At 48.8% G+C, this 15,687-nt stretch overlaps 7 protein-coding genes across 7 annotated transcripts; 4 read left to right on the top strand and 3 right to left on the bottom strand.

Annotated features, from left to right (window-relative positions):
• Window positions 1-58: 58 nt before the first annotated feature.
• FPRO_14198 (putative L-lactate dehydrogenase (cytochrome)) lies at window positions 59-1,658 on the bottom strand (the record flags this gene model as incomplete). Its single annotated transcript, XM_031219196.1, has 5 exons — window positions 59-1,036; window positions 1,090-1,371; window positions 1,419-1,456; window positions 1,512-1,523; window positions 1,589-1,658. The coding sequence occupies 5 exons, from the start codon at window positions 1,656-1,658 to the stop codon at window positions 59-61; spliced, it is 1,380 nt and encodes a 459-aa protein (XP_031084979.1).
• A 2,458-nt stretch (window positions 1,659-4,116) lies between these two features.
• Window positions 4,117-5,715, top strand: FPRO_14197 (putative autophagy protein (Atg22); the record flags this gene model as incomplete). Its single annotated transcript, XM_031219195.1, has 1 exon — window positions 4,117-5,715. One exon carries the CDS (start codon window positions 4,117-4,119, stop codon window positions 5,713-5,715), a length of 1,599 nt encoding a protein of 532 aa, XP_031084978.1.
• A 78-nt stretch (window positions 5,716-5,793) lies between these two features.
• FPRO_14196 (putative dehydrogenases and related proteins) lies at window positions 5,794-7,157 on the bottom strand (the record flags this gene model as incomplete). The annotated part of the gene is made up of 2 exons (XM_031219194.1): window positions 5,794-6,605; window positions 6,662-7,157. The coding sequence occupies 2 exons, from the start codon at window positions 7,155-7,157 to the stop codon at window positions 5,794-5,796; spliced, it is 1,308 nt and encodes a 435-aa protein (XP_031084977.1).
• Window positions 7,158-7,438: 281 nt separating this feature from the next.
• On the bottom strand, window positions 7,439-9,474 carry FPRO_14195 (uncharacterized protein; the record flags this gene model as incomplete). Its single annotated transcript, XM_031219193.1, has 5 exons — window positions 7,439-7,733; window positions 7,784-8,382; window positions 8,439-9,153; window positions 9,205-9,385; window positions 9,441-9,474. The coding sequence occupies 5 exons, from the start codon at window positions 9,472-9,474 to the stop codon at window positions 7,439-7,441; spliced, it is 1,824 nt and encodes a 607-aa protein (XP_031084976.1).
• Window positions 9,475-10,253: 779 nt separating this feature from the next.
• On the top strand, window positions 10,254-11,480 carry FPRO_14194 (putative glycine/D-amino acid oxidases (deaminating); the record flags this gene model as incomplete). The annotated part of the gene is made up of 1 exon (XM_031219191.1): window positions 10,254-11,480. One exon carries the CDS (start codon window positions 10,254-10,256, stop codon window positions 11,478-11,480), a length of 1,227 nt encoding a protein of 408 aa, XP_031084975.1.
• A 730-nt stretch (window positions 11,481-12,210) lies between these two features.
• Window positions 12,211-13,437, top strand: FPRO_14193 (uncharacterized protein; the record flags this gene model as incomplete). Its single annotated transcript, XM_031219190.1, has 4 exons — window positions 12,211-12,227; window positions 12,284-12,489; window positions 12,551-13,101; window positions 13,156-13,437. The coding sequence occupies 4 exons, from the start codon at window positions 12,211-12,213 to the stop codon at window positions 13,435-13,437; spliced, it is 1,056 nt and encodes a 351-aa protein (XP_031084974.1).
• Window positions 13,438-14,263: 826 nt separating this feature from the next.
• Window positions 14,264-15,648, top strand: FPRO_14192 (uncharacterized protein; the record flags this gene model as incomplete). Its single annotated transcript, XM_031219189.1, has 5 exons — window positions 14,264-14,857; window positions 14,909-15,017; window positions 15,068-15,417; window positions 15,469-15,569; window positions 15,621-15,648. The coding sequence occupies 5 exons, from the start codon at window positions 14,264-14,266 to the stop codon at window positions 15,646-15,648; spliced, it is 1,182 nt and encodes a 393-aa protein (XP_031084973.1).
• Between the last annotated feature and the right edge of the window lie 39 nt (window positions 15,649-15,687).

Genomic DNA, 15,687 nt, shown 5'->3' with positions numbered 1-15,687 from the left:
GCTTATCTCATTCTATATAACCTGCTAGCGATAAATGATGCCAACCGCGGTCAGATATTCATAGCCTTTCTCGAGCCTCACCAAGCACCTTTACCAACCCTGGGTGAAGCTGATCTATCGAAGTGCACCCAAGCAGTCGCATGTTCCTTTCAAGCTCATCTTTGTAGATGCGAATCGCTTTCTCAAGCCCTTTCTGTCCATACGCGGCCATCGCGTAGAGAAATGGGCGACCGATGCCAACGCTGCGAGCCCCAAGACACAAAGCCTTTAACACGTCTGAGCCACGACGAACGCCGCCGTCAATATACACTTCAATTTTGCCCTGAAGGCCTCGTTCTCTCAAGAGAGGCATAGCCTCCGCGAGGACCTCAATTGGAGCCTCTGAGTAATCGAGTTGTCGTCCGCCGTGATTAGAAAGAATCACGGCCTGAACGCCGTATTCTGCTGCCTTGATGACGTCCTCAACTCGCTGTACACCTTTGAGGACAATAGGCATGTTGGTGATGTCTTGGAACCATGGAATATCATCCCAAGACAGAGTTGAGTTCATTATGAGAGAAGGATCCAGCTCCGTTGCGGGCGCATCCTCGAATTCGTCGTCGTTAGACTCACTCTGCTGCGAACGTAAGACCCTCTCACGACTTCCGAGATGTGGATTATCGACGGTGATGCACAGAGCTTTACAACCCCGTGCCTCGGCGGCTTCAACAGCCTTCCGTGTCACATTCCGATCTTTCTTGACATAAATCTGATACCATTGAGTCCGATTAGGTTCCCTAGTATTCGTGATATCTTCGAGGGGACATGATGAGTACAATGGTATCATTTGGATGATATCATGCTTGTTGCTTGCCCTCGCTAGTGTCACTTCGCCGTCTGGGTCTCCAAGCTTGGCGTGCGCAGTAGCTGTTATGTAGATTGGAGCGGATGTATGGGCTCCAAGCATAGTGGTAGAAATGTCGACGTGCTCAACGTTGACAAGAACTTTTGGTCGAAACCGGATGCGCTGGAATGATGCGTTGTTCTCTTTGATGGTCTGTTGCTTATAAGCCTCATGCTGGGGTTGACTCGAGCGAAGTGTCAACTCACAAACTCGTCCTCGGCTCCAGTGGAATAGTAGTTCCAAGAAGATTTCTTCATTGTCTGTTGTGCTACAGACTCAAAGTCTGACATGTTCACGCATTGTGATAGTTTTGGTTTCCTGGTAACAGTCCCTTGGCTCTGTTCCGATTCTTTGGACTGTGTAGTTCCATCCGCGGACATGCCTGTTTTGCTAGTATCGATATCGCCCAGGTGTTTGGATGGATCAAGCCACTTATCCAGAACATCAATAGAATGAATCAGATCAAAGTCCGCAGTAGAGTCTTTGCCCTGGAGTAGTTAGTACGGAGGCTTTTTGAAGAGTAAGCAATACGTACCGCATTTTTCAGGATCACCTTCTTTCCTCCAGGATGATCTATCGAAGGGGTCAGTATGAGTTCAGAGAGGCGAGTGATGAGGGCTATATATACTTGGAAGAAATTCTGTAAGATCGTAGACCTTGTTCTGTAGCTTGATTAGTGGTTACAGCACCGATTGAGCGATTTACCTGCATGAATGATGAGCCAACAGGAGTTGGCGTTGTTGTGTTGGGCAACCTCTGCGGGATGCATTACCATGATGTCGTCGTTGCCTATTTCTCTTAACCCTCTGCAAATGACACTTTTCTCTGAGTTTGTCATGCGGTTTGTTTGCAATAAATAAAATTGTTAATGTTGATCCATAATCCCCATCATGTGCGAGTGGAGACAAGTGGTGCAATCACAGGGCGAGCGATAGCAAGGTCTGCCTTGTGAATCGGACAAGAGACCTAGCGCAAAGAAATTGTTTGATCCTAAGTTCCCATAAGTGAAAATTCTGGGATTAATAGACGCCTTCAGAATAAGCTGGTATTAGTTCCTGCACCAAAAAATGCATTAGTCACTCCTTTCCTGAGGCCCAAGGTCAATATCATGCCAGACAGAAGCAGGAAAAACTGCCACATTCATCAAGTAGCCTTCCAAGTTTCTTTTTTACTGGTTGATGAGTTCTTTCTCTCATGATCTTGAATTAAGAAACCTGAGAACAGCTCAACACGACGTTTAAGCTGGTAGTGGTTCAAAGTTTTAGGTCTACATTGGCGCCGCATGTGTCGGCGATACCGGGGACAAAGAGTCATGGACAGATCAAACACGTTGTTTGAAGTGGTCTGGACTGTGCAAACACCGCCTATATCAATCGAGTGGTGAATTCAGACGAGCCTACCGTTGGCTATGTGTCCGATGCCCTGACCCTAAGTCGTTCTTATGGCCCTAGAGAGGAAGCTTTGGAGATTCAGATATCTGCTCTCGAGCCAGGTGCCACTTGTCAACTGGATTTCGTCCATGCTGAGACATTTGGTGGAACACGCTTCTGTGCCGTCCCGAGTACCCATAGCACAAATGCCGATTTGGGGCCAGACTCATCGTTGTAAGTAGAGAAATATCTCGATCTTGCTATACAATAGCTCAACAGGTCATGAAAACAGCCGCAACTATCTTTCTACAAGTACTCTCAGTAAGCGAACCCCGAAAGCCCAATGCTGGCAGCGCTCTTTATACTCTAGCCTGGTAGTTAATAGTCATAGGCCCTCCCAGTTGTCCGCCAGCCTGTTTATACCACGCTTAGAGTAACTGGGCTGCACTTCATCGCTATACGTTCGCAGCTGAATCAGCCATTGTAAGTAAACACTTTAAGCGCGATGTTTCCAATGCTAATACTGCTTCGCAGTGAATAATCGGCTCTGACACTCTAGAGGTCACTACTTTTTGGATAAATACCGACGGGTGTAAGTCAGAATTTGTGCTGCAAGACTGAGGATATTTACATGCTGACTTTGCCCTGCTTAGCTACTCATCCTACTACTCTCTTCATTTCTGAATCTTCCAACTGGATGGGTATGGCTGGTAGCCTGTCTGCACTGCTGGCTGCCTTTCCAACCCAGCCATTCAGACGCATCAAGTTGGTTCTTGAGCCAATCTCGTAGGTGACTCTAGGTTCGGAGCAGGACGACCAACACGAACGGGGATTGGATATTGACCAGCGTATCAATTCAATTCACAAAGGATGGCATTGTTTCTTTCGAACGACTACAGTGCGTGTCCTTCTCCGTGGAGGGATGTGACATCCTTTCGGAAGCCCCTTGGAATTGACACGGCGTGGCCGGAAATTTGTCCCCACTACAAGATGCCTTTACCGATAGGCCTTTCCGTAGGACTATGTTATTTCTAGAATAAAAGTTATTAATGGCTTTCAAGCCAAAGTCGATGTGAAAGGTAGAAAGATATTGGCGGATGGCATCACATTGATATGCGGCTCAAACCTAAAGCTCTGGCAACCGATCGGTTCCTTTCACCTACTTGTGCTTGAACTTCAAGGTATTATGCCCTTCATCAAGTAACCTTGGATTTCATGCGTGTGTCTCCGCATTCAAGTTCAATACAGTCACATCCTTAGGCCGTTATCTTTGTGCACCCCGTTTCTTGACGCATCTTGGTGACAAGACAATGTTCTCACTTTTGCCAATCTATATATTGATGTCAACTCAATGGAAAGGCGGAATCTTGAATACTATCAGATAAATGCTCCTTTCGCCCAGAGTACGGAATATTTTGGTCTGTCTGAACCAATCTCATGGAGACGATTACAGAGTAGTGATGGATCTTTTTTGAGCTTATCTTGATCCTCGGAAAATAGCGATAGCAAAAGTCCCTCGATCTCCCCAGACTAACCCCATGGAGTAACCGCACCCGTTGCGGGTTCGTGTATTTTGCCTCCCCGAGGCCTAGCAATGTTTGATCAACAATCTGCCTATCATGTCCTCGCAGAGCAAAAAAAAACATCAGACCTAGATACAGGGTGTCAAAATAAACTCAGCAAAAGGCATCCTGAACTTATGCTAAGTTGCCTAAGGCTTTATGTCCTCTAGAATCAAGGTCCACTAGAAGGACGGTTACACGGCATCCACGCTGCGACACGATTAAGTTAAATGCCTCGTGCAGAACTCAATTGAAGTCTTACCCCAATAACTTTTTTTCCTTTCACAGACAATCTCGAAAGATGACATCCCAAGCAGATCCCGCGACGGCAGAGGCCAGGGTGTCTAAAGACCTGCATGATGAGCCTGCCAAACAAGACGTCAGCGCAGGCATCATAGTGCCTGCGCTGGCAGAGGGCGACATGCCAGAGACGACCAAGAAGGAGATCTGGTCGTGGTACGCGTATTACATTGGTTCAAATGGACTCGCCTTGTTCAATTTTGGCCCGACTGCCTTCCAGAATCTGCTGTCGCAGGCCGCGCCCAAAGATACAGGGCTTTTACCATTTGCGGGTCGCGAACGAGACGTCAACAGCATCGTTCTGCTCGCCAACGGCATATCTTTCGCTATTCAGGCCGTTCTCTTTCTCATTATCGGAGCTTACGCAGATTTCGGAACTGGCCGACGATGGATTCTTCTGGTCTGGTCTATTATCGCATATGGCATCGGCTTTGCCTGGCTGGGCGTCCATGATCCCAGCAAGTGGCAAACCGGCACAGCTCTTTACATTGTCGGCTTGATAGCTTATCAGATGACTTTGACTTATTGGACCGCTGCGTTTCCCTCTCTTGCTAGAAACACTCCGCACTTGAAAGAAGCTGCCTTTCAGTTCGAGGCTGGAGAAATCACCCAAAGCGAGATGGATCGCAAGGATGAGATGGAGAGGAGCAGGCTCAGCAACGTTGCCTTCTATATCCAGTCTGTTGGAGAAGTGGTTATTCTAGCCATCATCGTGGGCATCATGTTTGGTGTCAAAGTCGACAAGAGTGCCGAAAACAACAACTGGGGGCTTTCGGTCTTGATTGCTTTCGCTACTGCTTGTTGGCTTGTCCTGTCGATTCCCTGGTTCGTACTAGAGAAGAAACGACCAGGAATGAAGGTCCCGGATCACTTGAACATGATCACCGTCGGATTCTGGCAGCTTTGGGAGGCTCTCACTCAAATCTGGCACCTCAAGCAGAGCTTGATCTATCTTGTTGGGTACTTCCTTCTTGGTGATTCTCTCAATACCACCGTCACTGTCATCGGTACCCTTCAGAACCAGGTCGTTAGCTACGAGACTCTCACTTTGACTTACCTCCTCATCGTCGGCATCGTCGCTCAAGCCATCGGCATTGGTGCTTTTTGGCTTATCCAGAAACACTTCAACCTCAGTGTCAAGGCCATGTTCAACGCCGTCATGGTTTTCATCATCCTTCTCGATGGCTGGGGCATGATTGGAAACTGGACCGACAAGTTTGGCTTCAAGAACGTCTGGGAAATCTGGCTGTATCAAGCTTTCTATGGACTATTTGTCTGTCCCTGGTACAGTTACTCGCAGATCATGATCAGCTCCGTCACCCCCCGGGGACACGAGTTCCTTTTCTTCTCCCTCTTCAACATCATCGGCAAATCGTCCAGTTTCATCGGACCTTTCATCAGCAGTGCTATCATTGATGCTACCCCCGGTGGCACTAACAACAGTGCTCCCTTTTACTTTTTGTTTGCCTTGAGCTTGGTCAGTGCTATCGGAATCTGGTCGCTTCTTGATCTTGAGAAGAGTGCGCGGGAGCAAGAGTTGTTTATCATTCAAGAAAAGATACGCATGGGTGAGGAGTCAGAAGCGAGCAATATTGCGTAGATGTTATTGGTTTTGTTCATACCAGCTATAGTAACTTTCTTTTTCCCCTGGTGAAGATTATGCTCGAGTTTCTTATGTTCATGAACTGGGGACTAGCAAAATATCATCTACGTTGATCGCTTGTCCCGTAGCAATAGACCTGTTAGCCGCGATACCAGTAAGTATCGAAGCAGCACCATCGATATGGCTCGCTGCTCGCATGTACTCATCCGACACCGGCGTTCCAAACAAATCATTCAATAAGACAGTATCTCCACCCCCATGAGCACCAACACCATCTTCGACCTTGATCTCTCTTGGCTTCTCGAAGAGAGGTCGAAGCAGGATCTTGCGGCTTTCTAGAGAACCCTCATGCGCTTGATCACCACCTGAGTTGACGTAGCTGTTCTCAACAACCTCAACTTCAAGACGTCCGCCAGTTCCGTTGAAGCTAACTCGGAAACCCTCCCATGGCGCATATGCTGTAAGAGAGTATGAAAGACTAGCTCCATTGCGGTACTTGACAAGAACGTTCATGGTGTCTTCGATGCTGATACCGTCACCAAAGACGCTCTGGTCGCGGTAGTAAGCGTCCTCGTGCTCAGCATCTAGATACATGGCCTTCAACTGGGGATTCTCATCTAGATGAAGGGCAAAAGGGTCAGTTTTGGCGACTTCGCTGCCATGGGCGCGGGTATAGAACTTCGTCTCGCCACGCTTCTCTGCGTTCTCTCGGCCGTAAAAGGCAAGGTCGCCTGTAGCAAACACAGTTTGAGGTCTGGTCTGGAGCCAGAAGTTGACAAGGTCGAAGTGGTGCGTTGACTTATGGACCAGAAGTCCACCGCTGTTGCGCTTGTCCCTATGCCAACGGCGGAAGTAGTCGGCTCCGTGGCTGGTGTTCAACATCCATTCTATAGTCATGCTGTCAGCTTTCATCTTCTTCGCTATGCTCTAACCATCAACTCACCGAAGTGGACACTTGTGACTTTCCCAATGGCTCCAGATCTCAGCAACTCGAAGACTTTCGTGTTATGGGGCGCATATCTGTAGTTGAAAGTGACGCGAACTTTCTGGCCCGTTCTCTCAACTGCTGAGAAGATCTCCTTACATCTAGGGGCGTCAATAGTCATCGGCTTCTCAGTAATGACATTGCATCCTAGTTCGAGAGCTCTAACAATGTAGATGTTATGTGTTCGATCCATTGTTGTGATGATGACTTCGTCAGGCTTGGACTCTTTGATCATCTGATCGAAGTTGCTGGCGAGATACGTCGGAACCTCGCCATGGCCGAGTGACTTCAGCTTGGAGTTCGCATAGTTCATACGAGTCTGATTTGTGTCGCAGAGCGCTACGATGCATGATGTTTTGCTGTATTCTGTTGCGATGGCTGAGTAGAAGAAGCTTGAGCGGCCGCCGGTGCCAACAACGGCATATCGCTTTCGTGTTGCTTGAGATTCCGCCATGTTGATGTTGGTCTGATATTGAGGTGCAGTGAATTCGAGACCCCCAAAGTGATGAGAAGAGGCACGCGAGGTATTTATCAAGAACGGTCACGATTGGATGACTTGGTCAGTTTGGGGGAGGGGGAACATTACTCGGGGTCTCTTCCCCCGAATTGTGGGGCTATTTGCGGGGGTCATCGTCAAGTGACGGTGATGATATTTGAAGGATGGCCCAATATCGCATAGTTCTGATAGACTAGACAACCCCTCTAACTCGTGGGAGAGTATGCTAAGTTAGTTGACTACAGGAACATAAGGTCCGGATTTGCCCAAGGCTCAGAGAATGCGGCTTCCTGATGACTGAGTGACGGCATATGGGCGACTCGCTTGACCTGTCTAGAAGCTTTGCGGTCCAGTTCATGAGCTACTTGGAGCAGAAAGAATGGCTCATTCGATGCTTTGTCATTCATCTGGTCAAATTTGCTGAGCATTCTCACTATCAAGCTCCAATCTGACATGACCGACGGCTGGTCAGGGAACTCGATGATGTTGACCAGCAAAACGATCAGTCCCGAAAGATTGCAGCAAGCATGAAGCCTGGTTACTGTGTCAGTCCGTACATTCTTGACAATCGAGCTCCAACTCACCAGGTCGAATACTCTGTTTCCCTCCCAAACGCTGACAGTTCTAGGCCAAGCCTTGAATGCTCGACGCAATCGGACCATGCACTAGGCAGTGAGCTGATCTCTTTCTGGTTGATCTTACCATCGATACCATCATCTCCAGTCGGAATCACAGTTTGAGAAAGGTAACACCGCGCCCTGTCAATCCATGTCTCATCAAAAGCAAAGGTCCCGTGGATCCTGTAGAGGCATTCGAGGTATCGGTTATACATGTTCATCACAAGATGAACTGAGATTGTCGAGAAATCTTGGAAGAGTTTGTCTGATCGCAGGAGCTCTTGTGGCAATGCACTGCGCCAGTTGGGGAGCATTTGTTCGATACGGACCTTGGTCTCTGCTCGCTGCTCCTGTGATAGTCGTTGAGCTGTCCTGCTGTAAAGGAAGTTGTGCACTTTGCCCTGAATAATCGCCAACTCAGATCGAGCACGTAAGTAGTTGAACCTAATAGTCCCTGTGCATGACTCTAGTATTCCCATATCATCATCTCCAAACTGGTCGGGAAGTTCAAGATCAGTTTCGGCATCGAACTGAGTGTAGGGTGCTTTAGCGCGAAGGGCAAGGTCCTGTGCTCGTGGGTTAGTTGCTGCAGACAGACAAGTCTCATGTGGCAAGGCCATACCTTGTCCAGAATATAGGCTATCCAGAAAACTCGGCGACGTGGCGCTGATTCATCGGGATCGCCGGAAGCTCTTGCTGAAGGAAGTCCTATGCTTTGCGCAAGACGTATGCCACTTCCGATGAGTACTATTGCGAGCTGCGGATTCGTTGTTCCTTGAAATAGTATGACCATGCCGAGTAGAACCTGTAAGCCTAGAATATCGCCACTCCAGGCCATCAACTCGGTCGTGATAGACTGTACGTTACTCATACACTGAGCCAATTTTGGCTGCTTGATCGGCACATCATCCATGATGCGGTATGTCATAGCGAGGACAAGGTTGATGGCAGCCCAGGGGATCAGATCTTTTCTTTCATTCTCAGAGTACCAGTCGACCGTCATTTTCATGAAAGATCCTTTGTCAAACAGAGGCATGTAGCAGCCGTAGCTGTCAAAGTATCTCTCCAGTACGCCCATTACTTCTTGAAGTGGCGGCAGCTCAAGCTTCCCTGTCTGGGCCAATATGGCCCCTGTTGGAAACTGTGGTGAAATGCCAAGGCAAGGTAAAGTCGTGGCTTCGTTCCACATGTCTGAGGCTTTGTACACGCGGATCTCGGGGAAGTTCTGGAAGTTCAAGGCGGTCGCATTTTGAGATGAACTTCCGCATGGCTTCTCGGCGGCGATTTGGTCCAGTCTTTCTTCGATGTGGGCCAAGCGTGACTCTATTGTGTCGTCCCTCATGAATGTCAGTATGGCTATACGTTGAGTTCAAAGGGTGTCTGCATACCTGGAGGGAGTTAACGAAGAGTTTGCTGGGCTAGTTTCTCTGGCAGGCGCTTTTCTTCTACCTGCAGTAGCCAGACTTGTGATTTCAGTGATGCTGCAATCGACACCGTACAGCTTACAGTTCGAACAGGTAGGTTTGGCCAAATCACATTTGATCTTTCTCGATACGCAAAGATCGCAGGCTAAGACTTGTCAGCCTTGAGCTACTTCGGTGATGTCTCTCGTTATGTTTCATACCCTTGCGCCTCCGGGCGTAGCTTACAACCCTCATAATTGATGACGGATGATTGAAGACGTGGAGTAGTGTGAAGACGGAAATTGGGTTTGGTTTGATACGTCACCAACGAGCGTTATTGGTAATCACACCAACTGTTCCTCTTCGGCTCTTCAGCACAGCGGCTGTAGCTAGGTGAAAAACTCCGACGGAAGAAGAACAGGTCTATCACCAATCCTCACAATTGGGTTAGTGGGTGAGAGTGTGCAACAAGAAGCAATCCCTCAGCAGTAGTCATCCAACTGCCGTGTCTCGTTGAGATATTTCGCCACAGCGCATCGAGTCGGCACTATCAAAAACAGTTAGCGTCTCTTACCCACGGAACTCCGCGGCCGAGATATTGATGAGCCGCCATATACCGCGCGCCTACCATCGCTACTCGATACTTTTCAGACCGGCCCATGCAATCTAAGCTTGGTCTGGGGATCATAGGTCTTCCATCTTGCGGTTCGCCGAAGTCACCATAGGCTGAAAAATTAAGGGTAAGTCGCTCCCCCTATCAGAACGACTGTGCTGCTTCGCGGATACTTACTCGAGCAAACCTTTACAGATGGACAACAACACCGAGTCTAAATCCTCCTCTACGTGCAGCCTCCTTACAAACTCCAGTCTCCGTGGTTAAGCGTTATGGTGTAAGCAAGGCCATGACAAGAAGCGCTCCCCGAGATGATATATAATCCAAAGAAGCGACCGCTGTTGCTTCTCACTGTCAGGCTTCACCAAACCGCCACTACCTCCCGCTACAGTCAACTAAAACAACTTTGCACATTGCAGCCATGGCTACTCCTTCGTTCCCTCAACATCATTCTTCAACCTTCTACGATGTCGTCATCATAGGCGGCGCAACAAGCGGCTCAGCTATAGCATGGTTTCTCGTGTCGAACCCTGATTTCAAGGGCAAAGTTCTTGTTGTCGAGAAAGACCCATCTCTTGCCTACTCTGCAACCCAGGCCAGCAATAATTGCATGCGTCAGCAATTTGCGACCGAGATCAATATCAAGATAGCTCAGTATGCTGCCGAATTTGTCAAAGACTTTCGCAAGAACCTCAAGTGCGCAGATGGCGACGGCATTCCGGATATTTCTATCCGCAACTTCGGCTATCTGTATCTCGCGGACACTTCCGAGTTTGCCGCCGTTCTTGAGAAAGATCAAAAGCTTCAGGCTAACTGCGGTTCTGGGACTAAGATTATGTCGGCGGATGAGATAGCCTCCAAGTACCCTTTCTTGGCTCTGGATGACATCAAGACGGGCAGTCTCAACACTTTTGATGAGGGTGCCTTTGACGCCCTTGGTATGGTCCATAGCCTGCGCAAAAGAGCTCAACAGCTTGGGGTCGATTACATCAACAATCAAGTTGTTGGAATGGCTCGCGTCGGCAACAAAATCACTTCCGTTACTCTCAAGACTGGAGAGAGCATCAGCGTTGGCAATGTTGTCAACGCCGCAGGAACCAGAGCTGCTGAGGTCTCGCGGCTTGCTGGTATAGATCTCCCGATTGAGGCTCGCCGCAGATACACCTACATCTTCTCTGTCGATGAACCTCTATCTCAGGATCTCCCGCTCACCATTGATCCTACTGGTGTTCACATGCGATCATATGGAAAGAAGGATTACCTGGTGGGTTGTCCGCCAATCGGCCCTGATGTTGCCGTCAACCCGGATGACTTCAGCTACGCGGAGGATGTATGGAACCTGAAGATGCTACCTGTTCTCAAGAAGCGAGTTCCTCAGTTTTCCACTGCAAAAGTCACGCACTCGTGGATGGGCCACTACGAGTTCAACACTTTCGATCACAATGCCATCATCGGACCGCATAATGGAGTTTCCAACCTGTTATTCTGCGTGGGCTTCTCTGGACATGGAAGCCAACAGGCTCCCGCTTGTGGACGAGGTGTCGCAGAACTCATCACGTACGGAGAGTTTCGCACTCTAGACTTGTCGGCTTTGGGTTATGGTCGGATTGCTCGCAATGAGCCTCTGATGGAGCGAGCTGTTATTTAGATCTGTAGAATGGTTGAACGTTAGAACTCTTCATACTGCATTGCCAAGTTGCCAACCCATTATTTTGTCTTCTTGTCCAGCTTGACGTTCGTGAGATCGTTGCTCTGTGAAAGCTGATGAAGCCCTTCGAGCCACAGAATAGCAGGAGTCAAGATAATTTCTGGCTTGTTTAACCGCGTTTTTTTGTTACAGTATCTCCTGGTTCGATGCTTCCATCCTCTCTTCCTTTGCATTCAATAGCTTGGCTGTTTGTCGGCTGTTGCACATGATCCGAAGCATGCCCATCTCCAAGATCTGCCTATAATTTCTCCAGTCATGAACATTGACAGATTGGCTCCTGCTGGTCCACGGAACTCCCTGGTGTTCTAGACTTTACCCTGATTTGGGCAAGCCGATGTCGTCATTTGTGTTTGCGACAATAGCCGTGAGGATACGAAGTACGATAATAGCCGCAGCGTCTTTGTAATCCGTTTTCATTCAGGGCGTCGGGGACACTTTCCAGTATGGGCGGCCCTGGAATACAGGGCGTACCCCGCTAAACTGCACTTTCAAGGTGACACGAGAATAGCCGTTTGTTGCAAGAGCTGCTTATGAAGCAATCCAGTTGCGATAAAATTCTAGTTTCACATGTTGAAGATCGTCGCATGCAGTTAAATATTCAACTTCCCCTCCTCGAAAGTGAGAAACACCAAACATCAATTGCAGGCTTCTTCCTTGACAAACATCAACCATGACCAAGATCTTCCTGTTGGTTCAACCCCGCACCCACTGTAACTTTAGCTGACCCGCTGGAAACAACACAGTACCGGCGCTACTGGCTACATTGGCGGTGATGTCCTCCATACGCTGTTGAAGTCGCACCCTGAATACAAAGTTCGAGCCTTGGTTCGCGATGCTTCGAAGGGAGCAGCCATAACCAAGAGCTATAGTCAGGTGCAGCTCGTGACTGGCGAACTTGACGACACAGATGTTATTGCACAGGAAGCCCGGGATGCTGACGTTGTGCTCCGTACGTCAACATCCTTGTCCCCAATCCCAAGGCATTGATTGTACTAATACTCAGTCTACAGATCTCGCGGCCACCGGCCACTTGAAGAGTGTCCAGACCATCTACGAAACTCTCTCGAAAAGGCCTGATAGTGCGAAACCCCCATATTACATCCAAATCTCAGGCGCCAGCGCGTTGGCGGCTGGTGAGCTCGCCGACAAGTCGCGAGTCTTTGGTACAGGCAGTGATGTCATCTACAATGATCTTACTGGTATCGACTCAATCAAGTCGCTCATCAAGCAATACCCAAGCCGCGCAGTGGACAACTATGTCTTTTCCGTTTCGGAGCAAAACTCGAATGTAAAGACGGCGCTTGTTGTTCCTCCCATCATTTACGGCCGAGGTCGTGGTCCCGGCAATCAGCGCAGCATACAAATTCCCGGGCTCGCCAAAGCGACATTGGAGCGCAAGAAGGGTCTGCAAGTTGGCTCTGGTGAAAGTCGCTGGGGGAACATTCACGTCGCCGATTTGAGCCGCATCTTTCTCAGCTTGGTTGAGAAGGCGGTTGAGGGCAATCAAGATGAGAACATTTGGGGAGCAAATGGACTCTTTTTCACGGGTGCTGGAGAATTGGTGGGTTTTGCATCCCCAACTGAGCAAAACTTGGTGCTAACAAATTGGCTACAGTCATTTGCCGAGATTTCACGTCGCATCGCTGTCGCTGCAAATGACTTTAATCTCATTCCGACCACAGAAGTTGACAATCTCGATGCAAAGGAGATAGACAGCATCATTCCCCACGGTTCTGTCCTGTTGGGAACAAACGCGCGCGCCGGAGCTGATCGGGCTCGAAAGATCCTCGCCTGGCAGCCAGAACATGAAAGCTTGGAAGAGTATATCCCAACCACAGTAATTCAAGAGGCCGAGGCACTTGGCATTAAGGGTAAGAATCCCAAATCCAAGCTTTGAGCTGAATACAACAAATAATGTTGATCCGAAATAGTCGAGCAATGGAGACACTGAGTGCAACGACAATGGTGCAATAGAGGGGCGAAGCATTGCCACAAGACAACGTCTGAGGGTCGCAATGGAGTGAGCGAGCGGTTTATGAGAGCGAGCGAATGAATAAATTGAGACTTAATTTCGATAACCCAGTGATTTCTAAATGGCCTGGCATTCTTTTGTATAGTCGTTGTTGTACTGTCGCAGAGGCCAATCGAACTTTACGCGTGAAATGGGCGTCGTGATTGAAACCAAACTTGGAAGGCAACAATCACAAATATAGTGCTAACGCCTAAAAATACTGCTAAGGAATAGAGAACATATAGAATTTAATATTCTTGAGCCCTCTCTATTTGCATCCGTTATTCTCCCGTCGTCGCCGCGGATTTCTAACCATCACGCGTCGCATCTAGGGTAGGCATTTTGACGCGACGAGGTGTAAACACCAGAATTGCTTTTCTGTGGCTACTCGGTACCAGTGACGTATCTCCAGCCGGGGTTTAAAATTTGAGTTTCATGGTACTTAGAATGGAGAGCCCCTGAGAATCTAGTGACGCAAGTTCGCATTATCATCATCACTAATTCAATTCAACTCAATTCAATTCAACATGCCTCCCAAAAGATCAAGCAACAGTCAGAATAAACGGTCTCACGAGGGGGCCGAAAATGGCCAGCCTGCGTCTAAAAGCGCCCGAACCAATGACGCCCCAGCAGCGGAGCAAGGCGAGAGCTCTCAGGCCCCCAGAGGTTCGCGCAAGCGTCACATTCCCCGGGCCCGAAGGGAGAGGCCATGATGCCCCAATTCATGCCTCGTGAGTGTGCAGAGTCCAAAGCCATCGAAGCGATTCCTATGCCTACACGATGGATCGCTGCCATTGACGCTACGCCTGGTCGCGAGATGACTCTGGGCAGTCGCAAATGGTGGGACGACCATGGCCCTTGGCTTGATGCTCATAAGAAGGCCCTTAAGCTCTCTGCTGCAAAGTGGAAGATGAGAGACGAGGCTATGAAGCAAGATGATACTGTGCCTGATGACGAAGGTGCTGATGATTGGGACTTCATCTGCATGCCCATTCCTCGGATTGAACGACGTGGCAGCGATGATGATGAGGAGGACGAGGAGGAAGAAGAAGAAGAAGAAGAAGAAGAAGAAGAAGAAGAAGGACAAGGCGAGACTGGAAACGATGCTGAGAAAGACGGGGAGAAGAAGCCCTACGACAAGCTTGCATCACTTCACCCAGAGTGGCCTTGGTTTTTCACCATGCGCGGTGTTGATCGCCATACGTGGTGGGAGCAAGAATGTCTCAAGCGCAGCCCGGATGACTTTGACTTGTACATCTACAACGACTTTGGTAGCTACGGTGCAATGGAGGTATTGGAGAACATCGTGAGTACCTTGTATATGCATGATCCTTCTAGGCTTGACTGACTGGTACAGATTGCCCAGTTCAACCTTGTCTTCAAGCCAAAGTCCACCTATCGCGATTTCTGGCCTGAAGTTGAAGGACTTGCCATGATTCTTCGCGGCAGTCTGCTCGAATACGTCAGTAAGTTCAGGTTTCATCCCAAAGAAGAATTGTCCTTGCTGACCACACAGTGATTGATGATGGTGAAAGAGTGCAAGTGACTTGCGAGGTTGTTGGCGCCCTCATCCTCGCTACCATCGAGGCCCTGAAGAAGCAAGATGTCTTCAAGCCCGACTCAGAGATCCGCAACCTTGGCCTTGTTCTTTTCATGTTTATCCGATGGGGTCGCGAGCAGTCGGATTACGGCGTCGAGGAAGAGAACTGGTCTTGGATCTACAAGATCATTGATCTTGCCGAGGAAGCCGGTATCAAACTTACCGCGCCGCATAACTTTGAGAAGGATTATGAGGAAATCAAAGATCACCGAGAGGAATGGGCTCAGAGGATGGGCAAGTGGAATAACGTGAAGTGGAACGATAGAGTAAGCTTTCCCACTGTTGCTTTGAGAATGACAAGGTTGACGGGTTTTCAGCTCAGAGACTTCAAGGACAATAAGGGGTCTACCAAGCTCGGGGGACACGAATTTGATATCACCAGAATGAGCAAGGCTCAGAGACAACAACATTCACTCAGGTAAGTACCCCGCCAACAATCTTATATCCAGTTTGATAACCCTTTGTGCAGTGGCGGAGGTGACAACTTTCTGATGTGATGATCTACTTGCTCTACAAACAAATGGCAGGGGAAACTT

Source organism: Fusarium proliferatum (genome assembly GCF_900067095.1).
Source record: "Fusarium proliferatum ET1 genome assembly, contig: FPRO_scaffold008, whole genome shotgun sequence".
Lineage (NCBI taxonomy): Eukaryota > Fungi > Ascomycota > Sordariomycetes > Hypocreales > Nectriaceae > Fusarium > Fusarium proliferatum.
The sequence above is the reverse complement of the archived record's forward strand: the minus strand, read 5'-3'. Positions and strand labels throughout refer to the sequence as shown.